The 17,596-nt window shown below is 37.8% G+C and overlaps 1 protein-coding gene across 1 annotated transcript; it reads left to right on the forward strand.

The window, feature by feature from the left end:
* The first annotated feature begins 10,978 nt into the window (after positions 1–10,978).
* LOC128116492 (histone H2A-Bbd type 1-like) lies at positions 10,979–11,284 on the forward strand. The gene has a single exon (XM_052747793.1). The coding sequence runs from the start codon at positions 10,979–10,981 to the stop codon at positions 11,282–11,284; it is 306 nt and encodes a 101-aa protein (XP_052603753.1).
* Positions 11,285–17,596: the final 6,312 nt, after the last annotated feature.

Raw genomic sequence — 17,596 nt, forward strand, 5'->3', positions numbered from 1 at the left:
TTAGCCTGTATCTTTTTATTGGCAAATTGAGAGACATTAATGACCAGTGATTATTAATTAATTCCGGTTCTTCCTTTCTTTTTTGGTGGTGATGGGTGATGGTGGTAGATTGTGTGTGTGTGTGTGTGTGTGTGTGTGTGTGTGTGTGTGTGTGTGTGTGTGTGTGTGTTTCCATTCTTTGGGTTTTGCTGGTGTGATATTATCTATTGCCTGTGCTTTTGTTGGTGTAGCTCACTTCCTTGGGTTGGAATTTTTCTTCTTGTACTTTCTGTTGGGCTGGTTTTATGGATAGATGTTGTTTAAATTTGACTTTGTTGTGAAATATTTTGTTTTTTCCATCCATAGTAATTGAAAGTTTTGCTGGGTATAGTAGTCTGTACTGGCATCTGTAGTCTCTTAGAGTCTGTAAAACATTTGTCAAGGCCCTTCTGACTTTTAGAGTGTCTATATTCATGTCTACAACCTTAGAAGAAGACTTAGTCTTTACCAGAGGCCAGGCTGGTACTAAGGACTCCAGAAAAAGACTTCAGCTTTATCTGTGATCAGGCCAGATCTAGGGACCCAAGGCCCCTAAAATCCCAATGGAGACATCTTACTGGACCAGAAGACTCACTGGTCCCCAGAACCCTTGTCCACTTATGCCAGATTACCAGAGAGGAAACAGAAACTAAGGAACAAAACGCTCATTCACTCATTCAGCAAAGACAAATGCAGGAACCAACTCATAGAAGTATAATCTCCCCAAATTCTGATGCTTAAATGCCAATGTAAGAATACAGTCAATGATAGAAAGTGCAATATGGCACTGCCAGAACCCAGCTATCCTACTGCCACAAGACCTGTACATTCCAATGCAGTAGAGGCACAAGAAAACTATCTTAAAAATGATATGATGATAGTTATAGGCAGGAATATTATTATAATAACATATAGTCTAAAATAATGACTAGAAAGACGATATATAACTGAAGTTGAGGATAATTTTAGATTGTATTTGTGACTAGTCTTTTAATTTACATTATTTAAAAAGTAACAATTCTGGGGCAATGAGATATGTCAGTAGGTAAAGGTGCCTGCTTTGAAGTCTGACAACCTGACTCAATCCCTGGGACGCACATGGTAAAAGGAAAAGACCAATTCCTGCAAATTTTCCTGTGACCTCCACACATGCACTGTGGCATGTACACACACACACACACACACACACACACACACACACACACACACCCCAAAAAGTATCAACTGTAAATATTGCCTTAATGTTTTCTAAAAATATGAAAGTTTCTGTTGCTAAAAGCAGACTCTTACTGCAACATTTACAGGACATCTGCAGTGAGTATAATGTATAAATAACTATTTAGAAGAACAATAGAGATGTATTTTCCTATAAGTTCATGATAAATACTTATCTATTCTAAAAAAATACAGATATAAGCAGTGATTTAATTCCACCATGTAAAGTGCAAGTAGGACCAATAAAAAGTAGAAAGGCAAATAAGAGGGTTTGAAATTGTTAAAATTTCATTGTTTGAAAGGTGGTATACATGTGGTATCATCCAGTCCAAATAAAGGCTGAAGATGTAGCTCACTTATAAAGCACTATCCTAGGTTATATAAAGCACAAGATCTTAGGTTATCACCAGAACTAAAATAAAAATACTCTGCTCATGTAGTTCTGGATAAAAAAATCTAGATATACTTTGAGTTTTATATACAAGAACATTTTAAACCAATAATAAGAGATATTACCAAAAAATTGCTTTATTTTAGAATTCTTTAGTCTGAAAGTCTCTTCCAACTTGTTATTTAAAAATCCTAATGAGTGCTCTTAGGTAAAAATGTAATACTTTTAACAACTTTTTCTGAAATGAGTTGTCTATATCATCCCTTCACAAGAGGAATACAAAGACACTTTCCAGTTTTCTCATACATATAGAGAATTAGGAATATCTTGGATGGGGAAAGCGTGGATTTCAAGTGTGTAGCTTCTAGAGGACAAAATCAATGGTAATTGATGCCAGGTCTCAAGTTGTCCTAATATGCCCATGAATATCTGAAAGATGAAAACTGAGTATACCACTTAATTCACTTTAAAACTATAGAGGAGACATCACATTACATGTCAGAATTGCAGGCAATATTATCTAAAGTAGCCTTGTACTTGAGAAGAATGTGAATATTATTACAGCTACTTTGTGTTCTGATATACAATATTTATTTAACTAAGTAAAGATATGTTATATTTGTTTGTGTTGCAGAATAGTTGTTCAACTGTGTAAGGATGTGTTGCTGTTTTACCTAGTCTGCCGAATGCACCTGGTTGGTCTAATAAAGAACTGAACTGCCAATAGCTAGGAAGAGGAGGGATGGGCAGGGCTGGCAGGCAGAGTAAAAAGGGGAGCAAGCCAACCAGCCAGGGACCTGTCAGCCAGGAGCCAGACAGCCAGAAATGGAGGAAGCAGGAAAGTAGAATAGATAGTATATAAATGAGGTAAATGAGCCTCAGGGCAACACATAGATTAATAAAAATAGGTTGATTTAAGTTTAAAAAAAGCTAGCATGAAACAAGCTTAAGCTAAGATTTAACATTCATAATTAATAATAAATCTCTGTGTCATGATTTGTGGGCTGGCAGTTTAAGAATGCCTGCTACAACTTTGTTATGATAGGACTTGAATTATTTTTTCTTATTTAGGGTCAGAAGGTATGATACAGTTTGTAGTATGACATGCCAATAGGATCAAAGAAACTGGCTCAAACCAGTTGCCAAGGCATGCAAATAATATACTTCCTTATGAGCCAACCTGAAGTTTGCCTGGGGACCTAGCAACAGGCACTGTCAGAGTTCCTGGTAACTGTCAGAGTTCCTGAACAAGTAGAGTCTGCCTGGGGACAGACTTCAGGTTGGCTTATAAGGAAGTACATTATGTACATTCCTTGGGCACTGGTTTGAGCCAATTTCCTCCACCTATGGGCCTGTCCTAGTACAACACTTGATTAGGCTAAATTTCTCAAGCATATTAATTTTGCTTATGTCGGAAGTATTTGTCCCTACAGAGTAGTTCTCTTCATTCCTGCAACACATTAAGTGAACAACAGCAAGGGTTACTTTACAAACAATATTACCTTAATAGTTAGTTTCTCTGTAAAAGGATTAAGAATTTATTTCTTGCCATCATGCTTATTGTATGTTATATGAAAAATGAACTACATGCTTAGTGCCATGGTGATTAACACCTTGAAAATGTATAAATCATATAGTTCAATTACATATTTAGTTGTTTACATAATTGTCCCCAGTAAATTATTTCCAACAACCTTCTATGAAAATTATACTATCTATATCCAACTTCATATAAGGAATAGTATGCTCAAAATACATTTTTAAAATATAATATCTGGATTGGGCAATTGTGGATCTCAGCAGAATGGTTTATAGAGGCCAGATTAGTGGTGAAAGTTATTAAGACTACAAATTGTTTTAATGGAGACATAGGTGTCAGAATGTGAAGATCAGAGCACAACACAGCACATTTAAAGGCATCCGGGCCTTTGTTTAGTTCTAAGGAAGGTCTGAAAATATAATTGGATGCATCAGAAAAACTAAATCCAAAGAAGTCACACTTGCTTTTCATTCAATTTCCCAATTGTGATGCTACAATGACTCATAAACTTGTTATTATAAATGTCATTTATTTAGGATGAAAATGTACTTGAAGTATTTGTTTTTAAGCTGATGCTTGCTTTTGTTTATTAGAAGTAACTTTGGAGGAATAATCTGAAGTGAAACAGATAAATTATAAGTGTTTGAGAAAAACTAAATTAGTAAAAAGACAGAACACTATATAATTTTACAAAGTGATTCAAGAAGAAATGTGTGTGTGTGTGTGTGTGTGTGTCTGTGTTGGGAAAATATATCATATTATAAAAACCAATCTAACTGACATTTAAGCCAGTGGTCCCTGGATACTTTTTGCTGACATGAAATGGAAGATTGGCTTGGTACCCAGCTTGAAGGTCACATTGTTCTACAAGTTGAACTTCAAATTGTTTCATTATAAGAGTAATGAAATCTATACTGTTATGTACTATAAATGTGCTGCACAGTTAGTTTTCAATGCTTCTGCATAAATAGTTTCAAATATAATGTTAAAAATTATAATGGACAGAATGGCCTTTTATGCAACCAGGAAATCACTTTTTCTGGTGGGCTTTTAATAACAATGATTTTGTCATGAGTTGACATTTGTACTACTGTTTCATGTAGGTATAAACAAGACAAAACAAAACAACCCAAAAATTTGTTTTTATACCATATAGAAATATATTTCTATACCAAATAGCCATAGCCATTATTTGTTTTTTAAGGATAAGAAAATCTTGAATTATTGTGGTTATATTTTAATTGTGCTAAAATGTGATTTTATTTGTATGTTAATGAAGTTTGCCTGGAGATCAGAGGTCATTAGTGAGCCAGGAATAGATGTCGCTAGAGTTTTCCTGCCTGGCCCACAGTCAGGACAAATCTCTCTCACCCGCCAGTCCCAAGCCGCTCAAACCCGATCAAGTAAACACAGACACTTATATTGGTTACAAACTGTATGGCCGTGGCAGGCTTCTTGCTAACTGTTCTTACAGCTTAAATTAATCCATTTCTATTAATCTATACCTTGCCACGTGGCTTGTGGCTTACCGGTACTTTACATCTTCCTTGTCCTGATGGCGGCTGGCAGTGTCTCCCTCTCAGCCTTCCACTTCCCAGCTCTATTCTCCTCCTTGTCCCGCCTATACTTCCTGCCTGGCCACGGGCCAATCAGTGATTTATTTATTGACCAATCAGCAACACATTTGACATAAAGACCATCCCACAGTACTTCCCCTTTTCTTTTCTTAAAAAGGAAGGTTTTAATCTTTACACATCTCCAAAGTCAACTTGGTATATTTGGGAATTTGGGCGTAGCTTCTCTTACTACTTCCTGCTGGAGGGGGGCGCTGTATCTTCTGGGGAAACAAAGAAAATTTTAGGATCATGGAGTAGTCTGTGAGGGTGTATCGTCTGAGCCAGTTGTCTTGAAACGGTTCTGGATGTTGGATCATCTGGGCCATGGTGTCATCGGAGACCTTTTAGGGGGTCTTGGCTGGTCAAACCTGATGTATCTTACTCTGGAACAAATCCATAGCCTCTTGCTTTCTGTGGAAACAAAAGAGACTCTTTTCCAAAGCAACATATCCTTACATCCAAATTTTGAAGTCAAAGTATCTTTAAAATATACATACTGGTTTAACTCAGCTTCCTTTACAATCAAACATCTCTCTGTAGTTAAGAATCCCAAAGACAACACAATCCAGACTCTCTGTGTAATAGTCATCTCTACGTGGCTTATTTTTTATATTAATTTTACTGTCTCTTTAAAGACTTTATTTTTTAAAAACCATGTATTTGTTTCTATACTGTATATATCACCTTTTTTTGTCTCTTTCAAGCCTACGTATATTTTACACACATTTTAAACTATTACATCTGAATCTGTCTTATTGTGAATCTATTGCTTTAAGCTGCAGCAGCTGTGGCTGCTGGCTCCGCCCACCGCAGCTTCCCAACATGGCGTGGTACTTTACCACCAGCTCTGGGAGCTATCGTGGGTCTATGCTTTTATCCAAGCAGTGTGTAGCCCAGAAACCTCTTTTTTTGTTTTGTACTAGCAAAGGCTAAATCCACAATGTAGCTTAATGTGCCACTTGCAGAGACCTCATTCCCGCCATACTGCAGGTCGAGCGCGCACGCCAGCAACCCGCCAGTAGCTCAAACCGGCAGCTGCCGCTCATTTGAGAGAGACAATTAGGAAGCTGTTTTTAGCTCCATTTTAGAATCTTTTTTCTCAGGTTTTAGGTGGAAACTCTTGCCACCACGTTGGACGCCATTTGTAGCTGGAGTTTTCCTGCCTGGCCCACAGTCAGGACAAATCTCTCTCACCCGCCAGTCCCAAGCCGCTCAAACCCGATCAAGTAAACACAGACACTTATATTGGTTACAAACTGTATGGCCATGGCAGGCTTCTTGCTAACTGTTCTTACAGCTTAAATTAATCCATTTCTATTAATCTATACCTTGCCACGTGGCTTGTGGCTTACCGGTACTTTACATCTTCCTTGTCCTGATGGCGGCTGGCAGTGTCTCCCTCTCAGCCTTCCACTTCCCAGCTCTATTCTCCTCCTTGTCCCGCCTATACTTCCTGCCTGGCCACGGGCCAATCAATGATTTATTTATTGACCAATCAGCAACACATTTGACATAAAGACCATCCCACAGTAAATAGAAGTCAGGTGGTGGTAGCCCATGCCCTTAATCCAATCACATGGCAGGCAGAATCTCTGTGTGTCAAGGACACAGCCAAGCGTGATGATCCTTGAGTCTTTAATCCCAGTACCAACCATAGAGACCAGGAGGTCTGTATAGACAGGCAGTGATGAGTAAGTCATGTGGCTGGGCTTAGAGCCAATGAGAAGGCAGAATAGGAAAGCAATAAAACACAAGACACACAGGAAGAAGGTCTCTCTCTCAGGGGAAGAATTACAGTGAGTGGTAAGCTAAAGGGAGTCATGGCTATTGCTATTGCCCTGATCTCTTAGGCTTTAACTCTGTATTTGGCTCTGTGTTTCTTATTTAATAAGACCATTTGAAATTCGTCTACAAATTATTATCTGAATACAACAAGGTGGGTGTGTCCTTAACTATATCACATTCCTTTACTAAAGCATTTCTATGAAGAGTCAACAGTAAAAGAAGTCTTTCAATGCCAAAGTCACTTCTAAAATGACATTGTGTACTTGGTGACAGGCCATCACAGGCAGTGTTCAGGTATTCTTTGGAAATCAGAGCAATCTCACCTAAGTTTCTGTAAGGTTATTTCACACTGACAGTAAGGAGATTTTGAGAAATATTTTGTTAGGTAGAATTCTTGTGTGTGTGGACAAATTTGTTGATTCTCAGAGTTGTTTATTTACTAAAATGTGTTTCAAGTCAATTTTCAAAATTTTATTATTGTATTTTCATGACATGTTTAAGTGTATCCTCCAGAAATAGTAAATACATTTATTTTGTTGTGAAAGTCCAACCACTACACATTTTCAAACTTTGCCTAAATTTTGTCATTGTAAGCAGAAACTCTACCCATTAAGTTATAATTCCCTTCTCTCCATCACTCAGGCTCATTTCCTCCAATTTTTGGAATGGTAACATTAAACATAGGAATGATTTCAGTAGCATTTATATGCACTGAAGTATTTAGTGGATCTTTTGTCAGTATTTCAGTAATATAACAGTATAATCTGGCTAAAGTAAGATAGGTAATTGTCAAATGGAGCTGATGAGCTGGCTCAGTTGGTAAAGGTACTTGCTACCCACCCTGACAATCTGAATTGGCTACTCATGTCCTACATGGTAGAAAGAGAACAGATTTCCACAAATTGTCTTCTGATCCACATGCATACCATTGTACCAAGGGTACACACACACACACACATACAAATTAAAACATGTAAAAAATTAAAATTGAATTATAGTTTAACTCCTATATGGCAAATCAGACAAATTATGTTGTGTCTTAGAGAATGAAAATTTTTTTGTAAGTTTCTGTTGCGGCTAGAGAGATGGCTTAGCAGTGAAGGGCATTGGTTGGTCTTTCAGAAGACTTGGGTTAGATTCCCAACATCTACACATTGACTCACAACAGTCTTAGAACTCCAGTTCCAGGAAATCCAATGATGTCTTCCAGTTTCTGCTGGCACCATGCTGGTATGTAGTACACTTACCTATATGTAGGCAAAATACCCATGCCCATATTGTTTTTCATTTAAAGTTTATAAATTTCTATTTATAAACTATAGTGCAGCCTGAGTGATGGTCCCTCCACATATGAAAGGAGACGAAAAATATTGTGGAGCCACTGCTTATCCCAAGATATCTCATGTTGTTGAAGTAATATATTTTTTGCAAATACATAAATAAATTATGAGTATTAATTAAAATAACTAATTAAAGTTGGTCTCTGTGTACATATACTTTTATCACTTAGTATATCTAAAGAATCAGTAATTCAATCTCCTATTTTCTAGGAGTTTTAGAAATATTAAATTGATACCTTTCTGTTTTGTTTTGTAACCTGCTGACTTTAGCCAGGACCCGCTGAGTGACTATGAATTTAGACTATGTACTGAAGCCTGGTGGGCTCACCAATAAGACCATCCATTAGCTGCACCCTGATCCATGACTGGATATAAACAAGGAAGTCTTGTGTAAACCTATTATAAGCAGCCACATATGTTTTGAGACCTTAAAGTAGAAAAGGTACTTCTAGGAAAGGGGTAGTTATAATATTGGTTGGAGGAGTATAAGAGAGTAAAGTGGATGAGAGTAAACAGAATGCATAAAGTGCATTTATGTAATTGTCAAGGAACAAGTTTAATTAATAAAGAAGTAATAATAAATTTCTGTAAACAATTACTTAGGCGTGTCAATTGTAAGAGAGCTCTTTAATTTTAAGGTAGGAAAAATTTACATTCATATCAGGAGTGAAGGTATAAGTTATGTAGAAATACTGGCCCAGAAACAGAGGCATTTTCATTTCAGTTTTAAAAGTGTAAACTATGGTGGAAGGTACACACAAAAATAGAATATTTCCTTAGTACAGAGATCCAGTAGCTGATCCCTGACTGAGACTATGAAATTCTTCTTTGTGTTGACATATCAAATAGACGAATAAAGTCTGATTAACCAGATTCTGATTTCTCTCATACATATGGAAAATATCGATTCAGAGAAATATACCATAGATCTGATCACAAAACAAAGTATTACCATATGGACAAACAATTGCAGTTTGCTGTTACACACATGAGAACTGAAAATATATTTTCTCACAAAAAATTTACACATAAAGTATCAAAACATTTTTATAAGCAAAGTACAGAAGAGTCAAATATGTCCTCAACTGATGAATAAACAAAATATGATCTATTGCTATAACTGAATATTTTATATTCATAAAATGAAGTATCATTATATTCTGTGATACAGATGAAACATGATAACATTTATATAATATGTCTGGAATATCCAAACACACATATAGAAAAGTAGACTAGTGGTTTTTCAACATTTGATGGGGAATTTTAGCTGGCTAATGAACAGGTATCTTTATGGAATTATGAAGTTATTTTATAATATGATATTGGTGTTAGCTCCACAATGCTGTGAATGGATATCCCAGATGTAGCAGGGTCCTTGCTGTTGTTCCCTTTGGGGGCGGGGGCCAAGTAGGCACAGAATCAAACCACACAGACTCTGGGAGAATGTGAATGTCGAAACAACAAGCTCAATTTATTCAGTTAGAGGCAAGCCTTATATACCCTCCACCCCACCCTGGGGGGAGGTCTGATGAATATGCATCAGCTGGTGTGACATGGCTGCCTCTCATTGGTCCAGGTCATCTTCAGATCATGTTTCAGCTGCTGTTGCCAAGACCTTCAGGCAGACCCAGGCTGGCTCTCAGAAAGTATCTTTTTGACTTGTTTGGGCCCGCTGGCCCTCAAGCCCGTTAGGGATGAGTCATCCCATATATCCACCCCTTTTTATTATGTGCATAAACAATAAAATGGTGTAGTTACATGAAACTTGTCTCAATAGAAAACATTAAAAAATAAAAACATAGTGGTCAAAAATGGAGAATTATCAGCTGTAAGAATTAAAAAAAAACCCACCAATTTAGAAATCAAGAAAACAAAAATAGTACAAACAGCAAAAAGAGTGTGATCAAAGTACATTATGTATATGTTAATAAGTGATACATATATATATATATACTATAATGATATAAAAGAGTGTGATCAAAGTACATTATGTATATGTTAATAAGTGATACATATATATCTACTATAATGATATAAAAGAGTGTGATCAAAGTACATTATATATATGTTAACAAGTGATATATTTATATATATAATGATATAATGATAGAATGGAATTCCTTGGTTTAGACAATTAATAACTACTAAAAGATAATAAACTTTTATAAGCCCACTGGTGCATTGGATATATAAGAGAACCTAACTAGATAGGCTTGATGGTACAATTTTGTGACTGAACTTTGAAGGCCATAGTAAGTGAATCTGTTAAATTTATGAGTGTGTGTACTCCAAAATGAGTAGAAATAATGAAAAATTCAAACAGATATGGGCAATATTTTTAAATATTTGTCAAATATTTAGCAGATAATGAATGTGTTGTTAAATTCAATAACTAGTCCAGAGAAGAGTCAAATAATAGAAACAGCAGTATTGATTAGAAACTATGAAATGGAAGCAAGATTAGTTTCATTTTCTTGTGAGTAGAGGGTATATGAGCCTCTGTTGGCAGTTTTATGTATGCTAGGTGAACTAGGGTTTATATACAGGCTCTAAAAGGTGCTTCAAGGTAATGTAAAACCACTCTCATCCACAACCAGAGGCTTCATCTTACAGATAAAAGTTTGGCGTTAACACAAAAACTTTAAGAGGTAAAATCAAGTAGAAAGTTATATTTTTCTTTTTTCATTTGCATTAAAATGAGTGGTGTATTTACTAAGGTGAGCACTTTCTTTTTTGTTTGTTTGTTTTTGTTTTTGTTTTTTCGAGATAGAGTTTCTTTCGAGATAGGGTTTCTCTGTGTAGTTTTGGTGCCTATCCTGGATCTCATTCTGCCTCCCGAATGTTGTGATTAAAGGCATGAGCCACCACACCCCGGCTGATGCAGTTTCTTAATGTGAGAAACACCAGACTTTCTTGGGAACCAATGACATCACAAAGTATAAGTTCACAAAGGCCTCTCCTGATGTATGAAGAACAAGGTAAACACATGAGTAGTTATGGAGGCTGGTTGTTTTGAGAGACCCAGGCCAGAAGAGAGATCTAGCTGAACCAAATCCATCAAACCTGCACCATGGCATGGAGAAGGCAAAGACGATCCTGTTCCACAAGAGCTAAGCTTCAATTCTCTGTTAGCCGAGTGGACAGATACCTTCGAGAAGGAAACTATTGCCGGCGCCTGAGTGCTTCTGCTCCTGTGTTGCTCGCTGGTATACTCGAGTACCTGACATTCAACATCCTTGTGATGGCTGCTGAGGAAGCCTTCATCAGGGGCAAGAAGCACATCACCCCAGAGCACTTGTGTTGGGTGATTCAGAACAACAGACAGCTCAGTCAACTCTTCGAAGAGAACACCAAATCTCTGGATGATTTGCCATAATGAGAGCTGATGATGGTTGGGTCTCAGAGGCTGAGGGTCTCCCTTTTCAGCCTCCACCAGCCCCAATGTAGCTGGGGGAGCTAATCAGTCATGCTATTAAAGAATATAAGCAGGTGAGTGGTTTTGATTCCTTTAAGTTTGTCATTTTGAGCTAGAGATGTTCTGAGATATGGGTGTGTGTGTGTGTGTGTGTGTGTGTGTGTGTGTGTGTGTGTGTGTGTGTGCAGTAGCGGAAGCTGTCTGTTATCAGTGTGTAGGATATTTGAACTGTGATTTCCAGAAGAATGTTGCTAATTGGAGATGGTATGCAGAGTGGTCCTGTTAGAAGGAGGTGACCCCATAGAGATTGGGAGGCCACCCTGGTTGGGGGCCTAGAAGGCTTTGGGAGGATTATAAATTGTCTGAGGCCACCCAGGCATGTTGGGTTCCCAGAACCATCCAGCTAACTTGAGAGAAGTGACTGAAGACATGGACTGTGGACTTCATTCTTAGGAGAGTTCTCAGGTTAACAGGTGAAGGAAATGGTGTGAAGCAGTTCAAGGGATAGAGAGGAACGAGCTTTTGGCAATAGCAAATGGGTGATGTTATTCATACAAGCAGTGGCTTCTTCATGTGTATGGGATATAAAAATCACTCTATCTTTGATTTGTCAAATACAAGCTGGCTTGTAGTTCATAAACCGCTGCATCTCACAGGACATCACACAGCATAACCAGTGAGCAACTGCATCTGTTTCCTTCCTTGTCTGCGCATAGTAAGGCTGCTTCCCAAAGTTGTTGTTCTCAGACCTTTGACACATAGGTTAAATAGCTATCTGTTGTATAAAAGTGGTTTATTTGGCTTATAGATATGACTTATCATAGCCCCAAGCCTAGCACTTTGCCCTGGAGTGAAATAGGAGAAGTCATAGTACATCAGTTAAATAAGGTGAGAAAACAGGAACTTTTCATGGTGGCTACTTTACAACTGAGGCCAGCAAGGTCCAGAGATGGTAATCAGCTCCCCGAAGACTCAAATGTGAGAGAAGCATAGCAACAGTGAGGGTCCAGCCCATGTACATGCTGTTTAGGCTCTTTCCTCTAGTCTGTCCTGAGAGAAGCACTGTGGGTAGATGCCCCTGTGATGTTCTCCCCTCTGGACATGAAGCTCAAGCCTTCACTTCAAACGGGTTAGGGTGTCGTGGATTTTAATAAAGCACATTCAAAAATTCATTCTTTTTTATTATTAATTATTTTTTCATTTATTCTACATCTCGTCCTCAATTTCCCCTCCCTCCTCTCCTCTGATTCCCTTCTCTTCCCCATCTCCTACCTCTTCTCTGCTACCCCAATCCACTCCTCTTTTGTCTTCATTCAGAAAGGGGCAGGCCTCCCATGAGAGTCAGCAAAGCCTGACATATCAAGTTGAGGCAGGACCAAGTTCCTTCCCCTGCATCAAGGCTGGGCTAGGTAACCCAGCATGGGGATTGGGTTCCCAAAAGCAAGCTCAAGCACCAGGGACAGGCCCTGATCCCATTGCTAGGAACTCTACCAACAGACCAAGCCACACAACTGTCACACATATGCAGAGGACCTTAGTCGGTCCCATGCAGGCTCCCTAGCTGTTGGTCCAGGTCCCTGAGGTCCCTGTGCTCCCACGAGCTCAGGTCAGCTGTCTCTGTGGGTTCCCCCCCATCATGACCTTGACTCTCCTGACTCCTATAAGCTCTCCTCCCTAACTTCAACAGGACTCTGTTGATCTGTGTATCTGCCTCAGCCAGTTAATTGATGAAGGTTCTCTGATGACAATTAGGCTAGTCGCCCACCTGATTACAGGAGATGGCCAGTTGAGGCACCCTCTCCACTCTTTCTGTGAGTCTTAACTGGAATCATCCTGGTAGATTCCAAGGAGTTTCCCTGGCACCAGGTTTCTCCCTAACCCCGGGATGCCCCTCTTTCTCCCCCCATCCCCATGGAGGCCCACAGAGGTTTCCTAGTGAGATCTGAGCTTGCTTTACCCAGCAGGGCTGCATTAGGGAGTGGCTTGTGTGGTTACCAGGTGTTTGGAAGGGTCTGCACTTGACTGTGCTAGGGGGAGGTCTTTTGCCCTGCCCATTGGCATTCCTATAAAATTTCTTTTGAAGAGACAGAAGGGGCTGGTAGATATTGATTCAGGTCATCCCAAAGCTATCCTGTGTTTCTGTCTGTCCTCTCCACATTATCTTTCTATCCAAATATTTCTTATACCTCTCTCCTCAAGAGTACTTTGGCAAAAACAGAGAGCCGGACTCCCACAGCCCTCAAGACATCTCTTTTATTACCCCCCTCCTTCCTGCCACCAACTGACCCAACCCAATCTCTCATGTTCTCATCACCTCCCAACCCAGACCCTGTATACCCAGGAGATCTCTTCTATTTCCCTTTCCTAGGAAAGTCATGCATCCCTCTTTGGGCCCACCTTATTGCCTAGCCTCTCTGGGGCTGTGGATTGTAGTCTGGTTATCCTTTACTTTACAGCTAACATCCACTTTTGAGTGAGTACATATCATGCTTGTCTTTTCGGGTCTGGGTTATCTCACCAAGGATGAATTGTTTTTCTAGTTCCATCCATTTGCCTGCAAATTTCATGATTTCATTATTTTTTACAGCTGAGTAATATTCCATTGTGTAAATTTACCATAATTTCTTTATCCATTCTTTTGATTCAGAGGTATTTAGGTTGTTTCCAGGTTCTGGCTATTATGACTAATGCTGCTATGAACATAGTTGAGCAAGTGTCCTTGTGGTATGATTGAGCATCCTTTGGGTATATGCCAAAGACTGATATAGCTGCCTCTTAAGGTAAATTGATTCTTAATTTTCTGAGAAACTGCCATATCAATTTCCAAAGTGGCTGTACAAGTTTTCACTACCAGCAGCAGTGGAGGAGTGTTCCCTCTACTCTACATCCTCTCCAATGTAAGCTGTCATTAAAGTTTTTGATCTTAGCCATTCTGACAGGTGTAATATGCTATCTTAGAATTGTTTTGATTTGCATTTCCCTGATGGCTAAGGATGTTGGGTAATTCTTTAAGTGTATCTGGGCCATTTGAGATCTTCTGTTGAGAATTCTCTATTTAGATCACTATCCCATTTTTAATCGTATTATTTGGTATTTTGTTGTCTAGTTTCTTGAGTTCTTTATATATTTTGGAGATTAGCCCTCTGTCATATGTGGAGTAGGTGAAGATCTTTTCCCTTCCTGTAGGGTGCCATTTTGTCTTATTGACAAAGTATCTTTTGCTTTACAGAAACTTTTCAGTTTCTTGAGGTGCCATTTACTAATTGTTGTTCTCAGTGCCTATGTTACTGTGATTTTATTCAGGAAGTTGTCTCCTGTGCAAATGAATTCAAAGCTACTTCCCACTTTCTTTTCTATCAGGTTCAGTATAACTGGATTTATGTTGAGGTCTTTGATCCACTTGGACTTGAGTTTTGTGCAGGGTGATAGATATGGATCTCTTTGAATTCTATTACATGCTCACATCCAGTTATGCCATCACCATTTGTTGAAGATTCTTTTTTCCATTATATAATTTTGACTTCTTTGTCAAAAATCAGGTGTTCATAGGTGTGTGGATTTATGCCATAGTCTTAGACTCCATTTCATTGATGCACCTGTCTGTTTTTAGCCCAATACCATGCTGTTTTTATTAGCTCTGTAGTAGAGCTTGAAGTCAGGGATGGTGATACCTGTGGAAGTTACCATATTATACAGGACTGTTTTAGCTATCCTGATTTTTTTGTCTTTCCATATGAAGTTTAGTACTATTCTTTTGAGGTCTGTGAAGAGTTATGCTGAAATTTTGATGGAGATTGCATTGAATCTGTAGATTGCTTTTAGTGAGATTGCCATCTTTACTATGTTAATCCTACCCATCCATGAGAATGGGAGATATTTCCATTTTATGATATATTCTCTAACTTCTTTCTTCAAAGACTTGAAGTTCTTGTCATACAGGTGTTTCCCTTGTTTGGTTTGTTACTCCAAGGTATTTTATATTATTTGTGGCTATTGTAAAGGGTGTTGTTTCCCCAATTTCTTTCTCATCTTGTTTATCATTTATATATAGGATGGCTATTTGTTTTTTTAGTTCATCTTGTATCCAGTCATATCACTGAAGGTGTTTATCAGCTGTAGGAAACCCCTGGTAGAATTTTGGGGGTCACTTATGTATCCTATCATATCATCTGCAAATAATGAAAGTTTGAATTCTTCCTTTCCAATTTGTATCCACTTGATCTCCTTTTGTTTTCTTATTGCTCTAGATAGAACTGTGAGTTCTACTAGTGCTGTATTGGGTAGACATGGAGAGAGTGGACAACCTTGTCTTGTTCCTGATTTTAGTGGAGTCACTTTGAGTTTCTCTTCATTTAACTTGATGTTGGCTGTGAGCTTGCTGTATATTGCTTTTTATTATGTTGAGATATGTTCCTTGTATCTCAGATTGCTCCAAGACCTTCATCATGAAGGGATGTGGGATTTTGTCAAAGAATTTTCTGCATCTAATGACATGATCATGTGTGGTTTTTTCTTTCAGTTTGTTTATATGGTGGATTGCATTGACAGATTTTGATATGTTGAACCATCCCTGTACTTCTTGGATAGAGCCTATTTGATCATGGTGCATGATTTTTTTGGATGTACCTTGAATTCAGCTTGCCAGTATTTTATTGAGTATTTTTGCATCAATGCTCATGAAGGAAATTGGTTTGTAATTCTCTTTCTTATTAACTGTAGTAATTAATTATTAACTGTAATAATTAATTATTATTAATTCTCATAAAAAGAATTTGGGAATGTTCCTTTTGTTTCTATTTTGTGGAACAATTTGAGGAGTATTGGTATCAGCCCTTTTTTGAAAGTCTGGTAGAATTCTGCATGGAAAACATTTGGCCCTGGGCTTCTTTTGATTGGGAGACTTTTAATGACTGCTTCATTTCTTTACACTATAGGTCTATTTAAATTATTTATCTGGTCTTGATTTAATTTTGGTATGTGGTACCTATCAAGAAAATTGTCCGTTTCCTTTAGATTTTCCAATTTTATGGAGTACAGGTTTTTGAAATATCACCTAATGATTCTCTGGATTTCCTCAGTGTCTGTTTCATGTCCCCCTTTTTGTTTCTGATTTTGTTAATTTGGATATTCTCTTTCTGCCTTTTAGTTAGTTTGAATAAGGGTTGTCTATCTAGTTGATTTTCTCAAAGAACCAGTTCTTGTTTCATTGATTCTTTGTATGGTTCTCTTTGTTTCTATTTTATTGATTTCAGCCCTGAGTTTGATTATTTCCTGCCATCTATTCCTCCTGGGTGAGTTTGATTCTTTTTGTTCTATAGCTTTCAGGTGTGCTGTTAAGTTAATAGTGTAAGATTTCTCCAAATTTTTGATGCAGGCACTTAATGCTATGAAGTTTCCTATTAGCACTGCTTTCATAGTATTCCATAAGCTTGAGTATGTTTACATTCATTTGCACTGAATTCTAGGAAGTCTTTAATTTCTTCCTTGAACCAATCGTAATTTAATTGAGAGTTTTTCAGTTTCCATGAGTTCATAGGCTTTCTGTAGTTTGTGTTGTTGTTATATTCTAACTTTAACCCATGGTGACCTGATAAGATACAGGATGTTATTCCAATTTTTTTTTGTATCTGTTGAAATTTGTTTTGTGACCAAGCATGTGATCAGTTTTAGAGAAGGTTCCATGAGGTGCTGAGAAGAAGGTATATTCTTTTGTTTTTGGGTGAAATGTTCTGTAGATATCTGTTAAGTCCATTTGAGTCATAACATCTGTTAGTTTCCTTATTTTTCTGTTTAGTTTCTGTTTGGCAGACCTGTCCATTGGTGAGAGTAGGGTATTGAAGTTTCCCACTATTAATGTGTGGGGTGTGATGTGTGATTTAAGCTTTAGTAATGTGACTTTTACAAATGTGGATATCCTTGTATTTGGGGCATAGATGTTCAGAATTGAACCTTCATCTTGATGGATTTTTCCTTTGATGAATATGAAATATCCTTCTCCATCTCTTTTGATTAATTTTAGTTTGAAGTCTATTTTGTCAGATATTAGGATAGCTACACCACCTTGTGTCTTAGGTCCATTTGATTGGAAAATCTTTTCCCAACTCTTTGCTCTTAGCTAATGTTTGTCTTTGACATTGAGGTACATTTCTTGTATGCAGCAGAAGAATGAATTTTGTTTTCATATCTATTCTGTTAGCCTGCATCTTTTTATTGGTGAGTTGATTCCATTGATATTTAGAGATATCAATGACCAGTGATTGTTAATTCCTGTTA

This window comes from Peromyscus californicus, unplaced genomic scaffold, assembly GCF_007827085.1.
Source record: "Peromyscus californicus insignis strain IS unplaced genomic scaffold, ASM782708v3 Scaffold_10__1_contigs__length_136768540, whole genome shotgun sequence".
In the NCBI taxonomy this organism is placed as follows: Eukaryota; Metazoa; Chordata; class Mammalia; order Rodentia; family Cricetidae; genus Peromyscus; species Peromyscus californicus.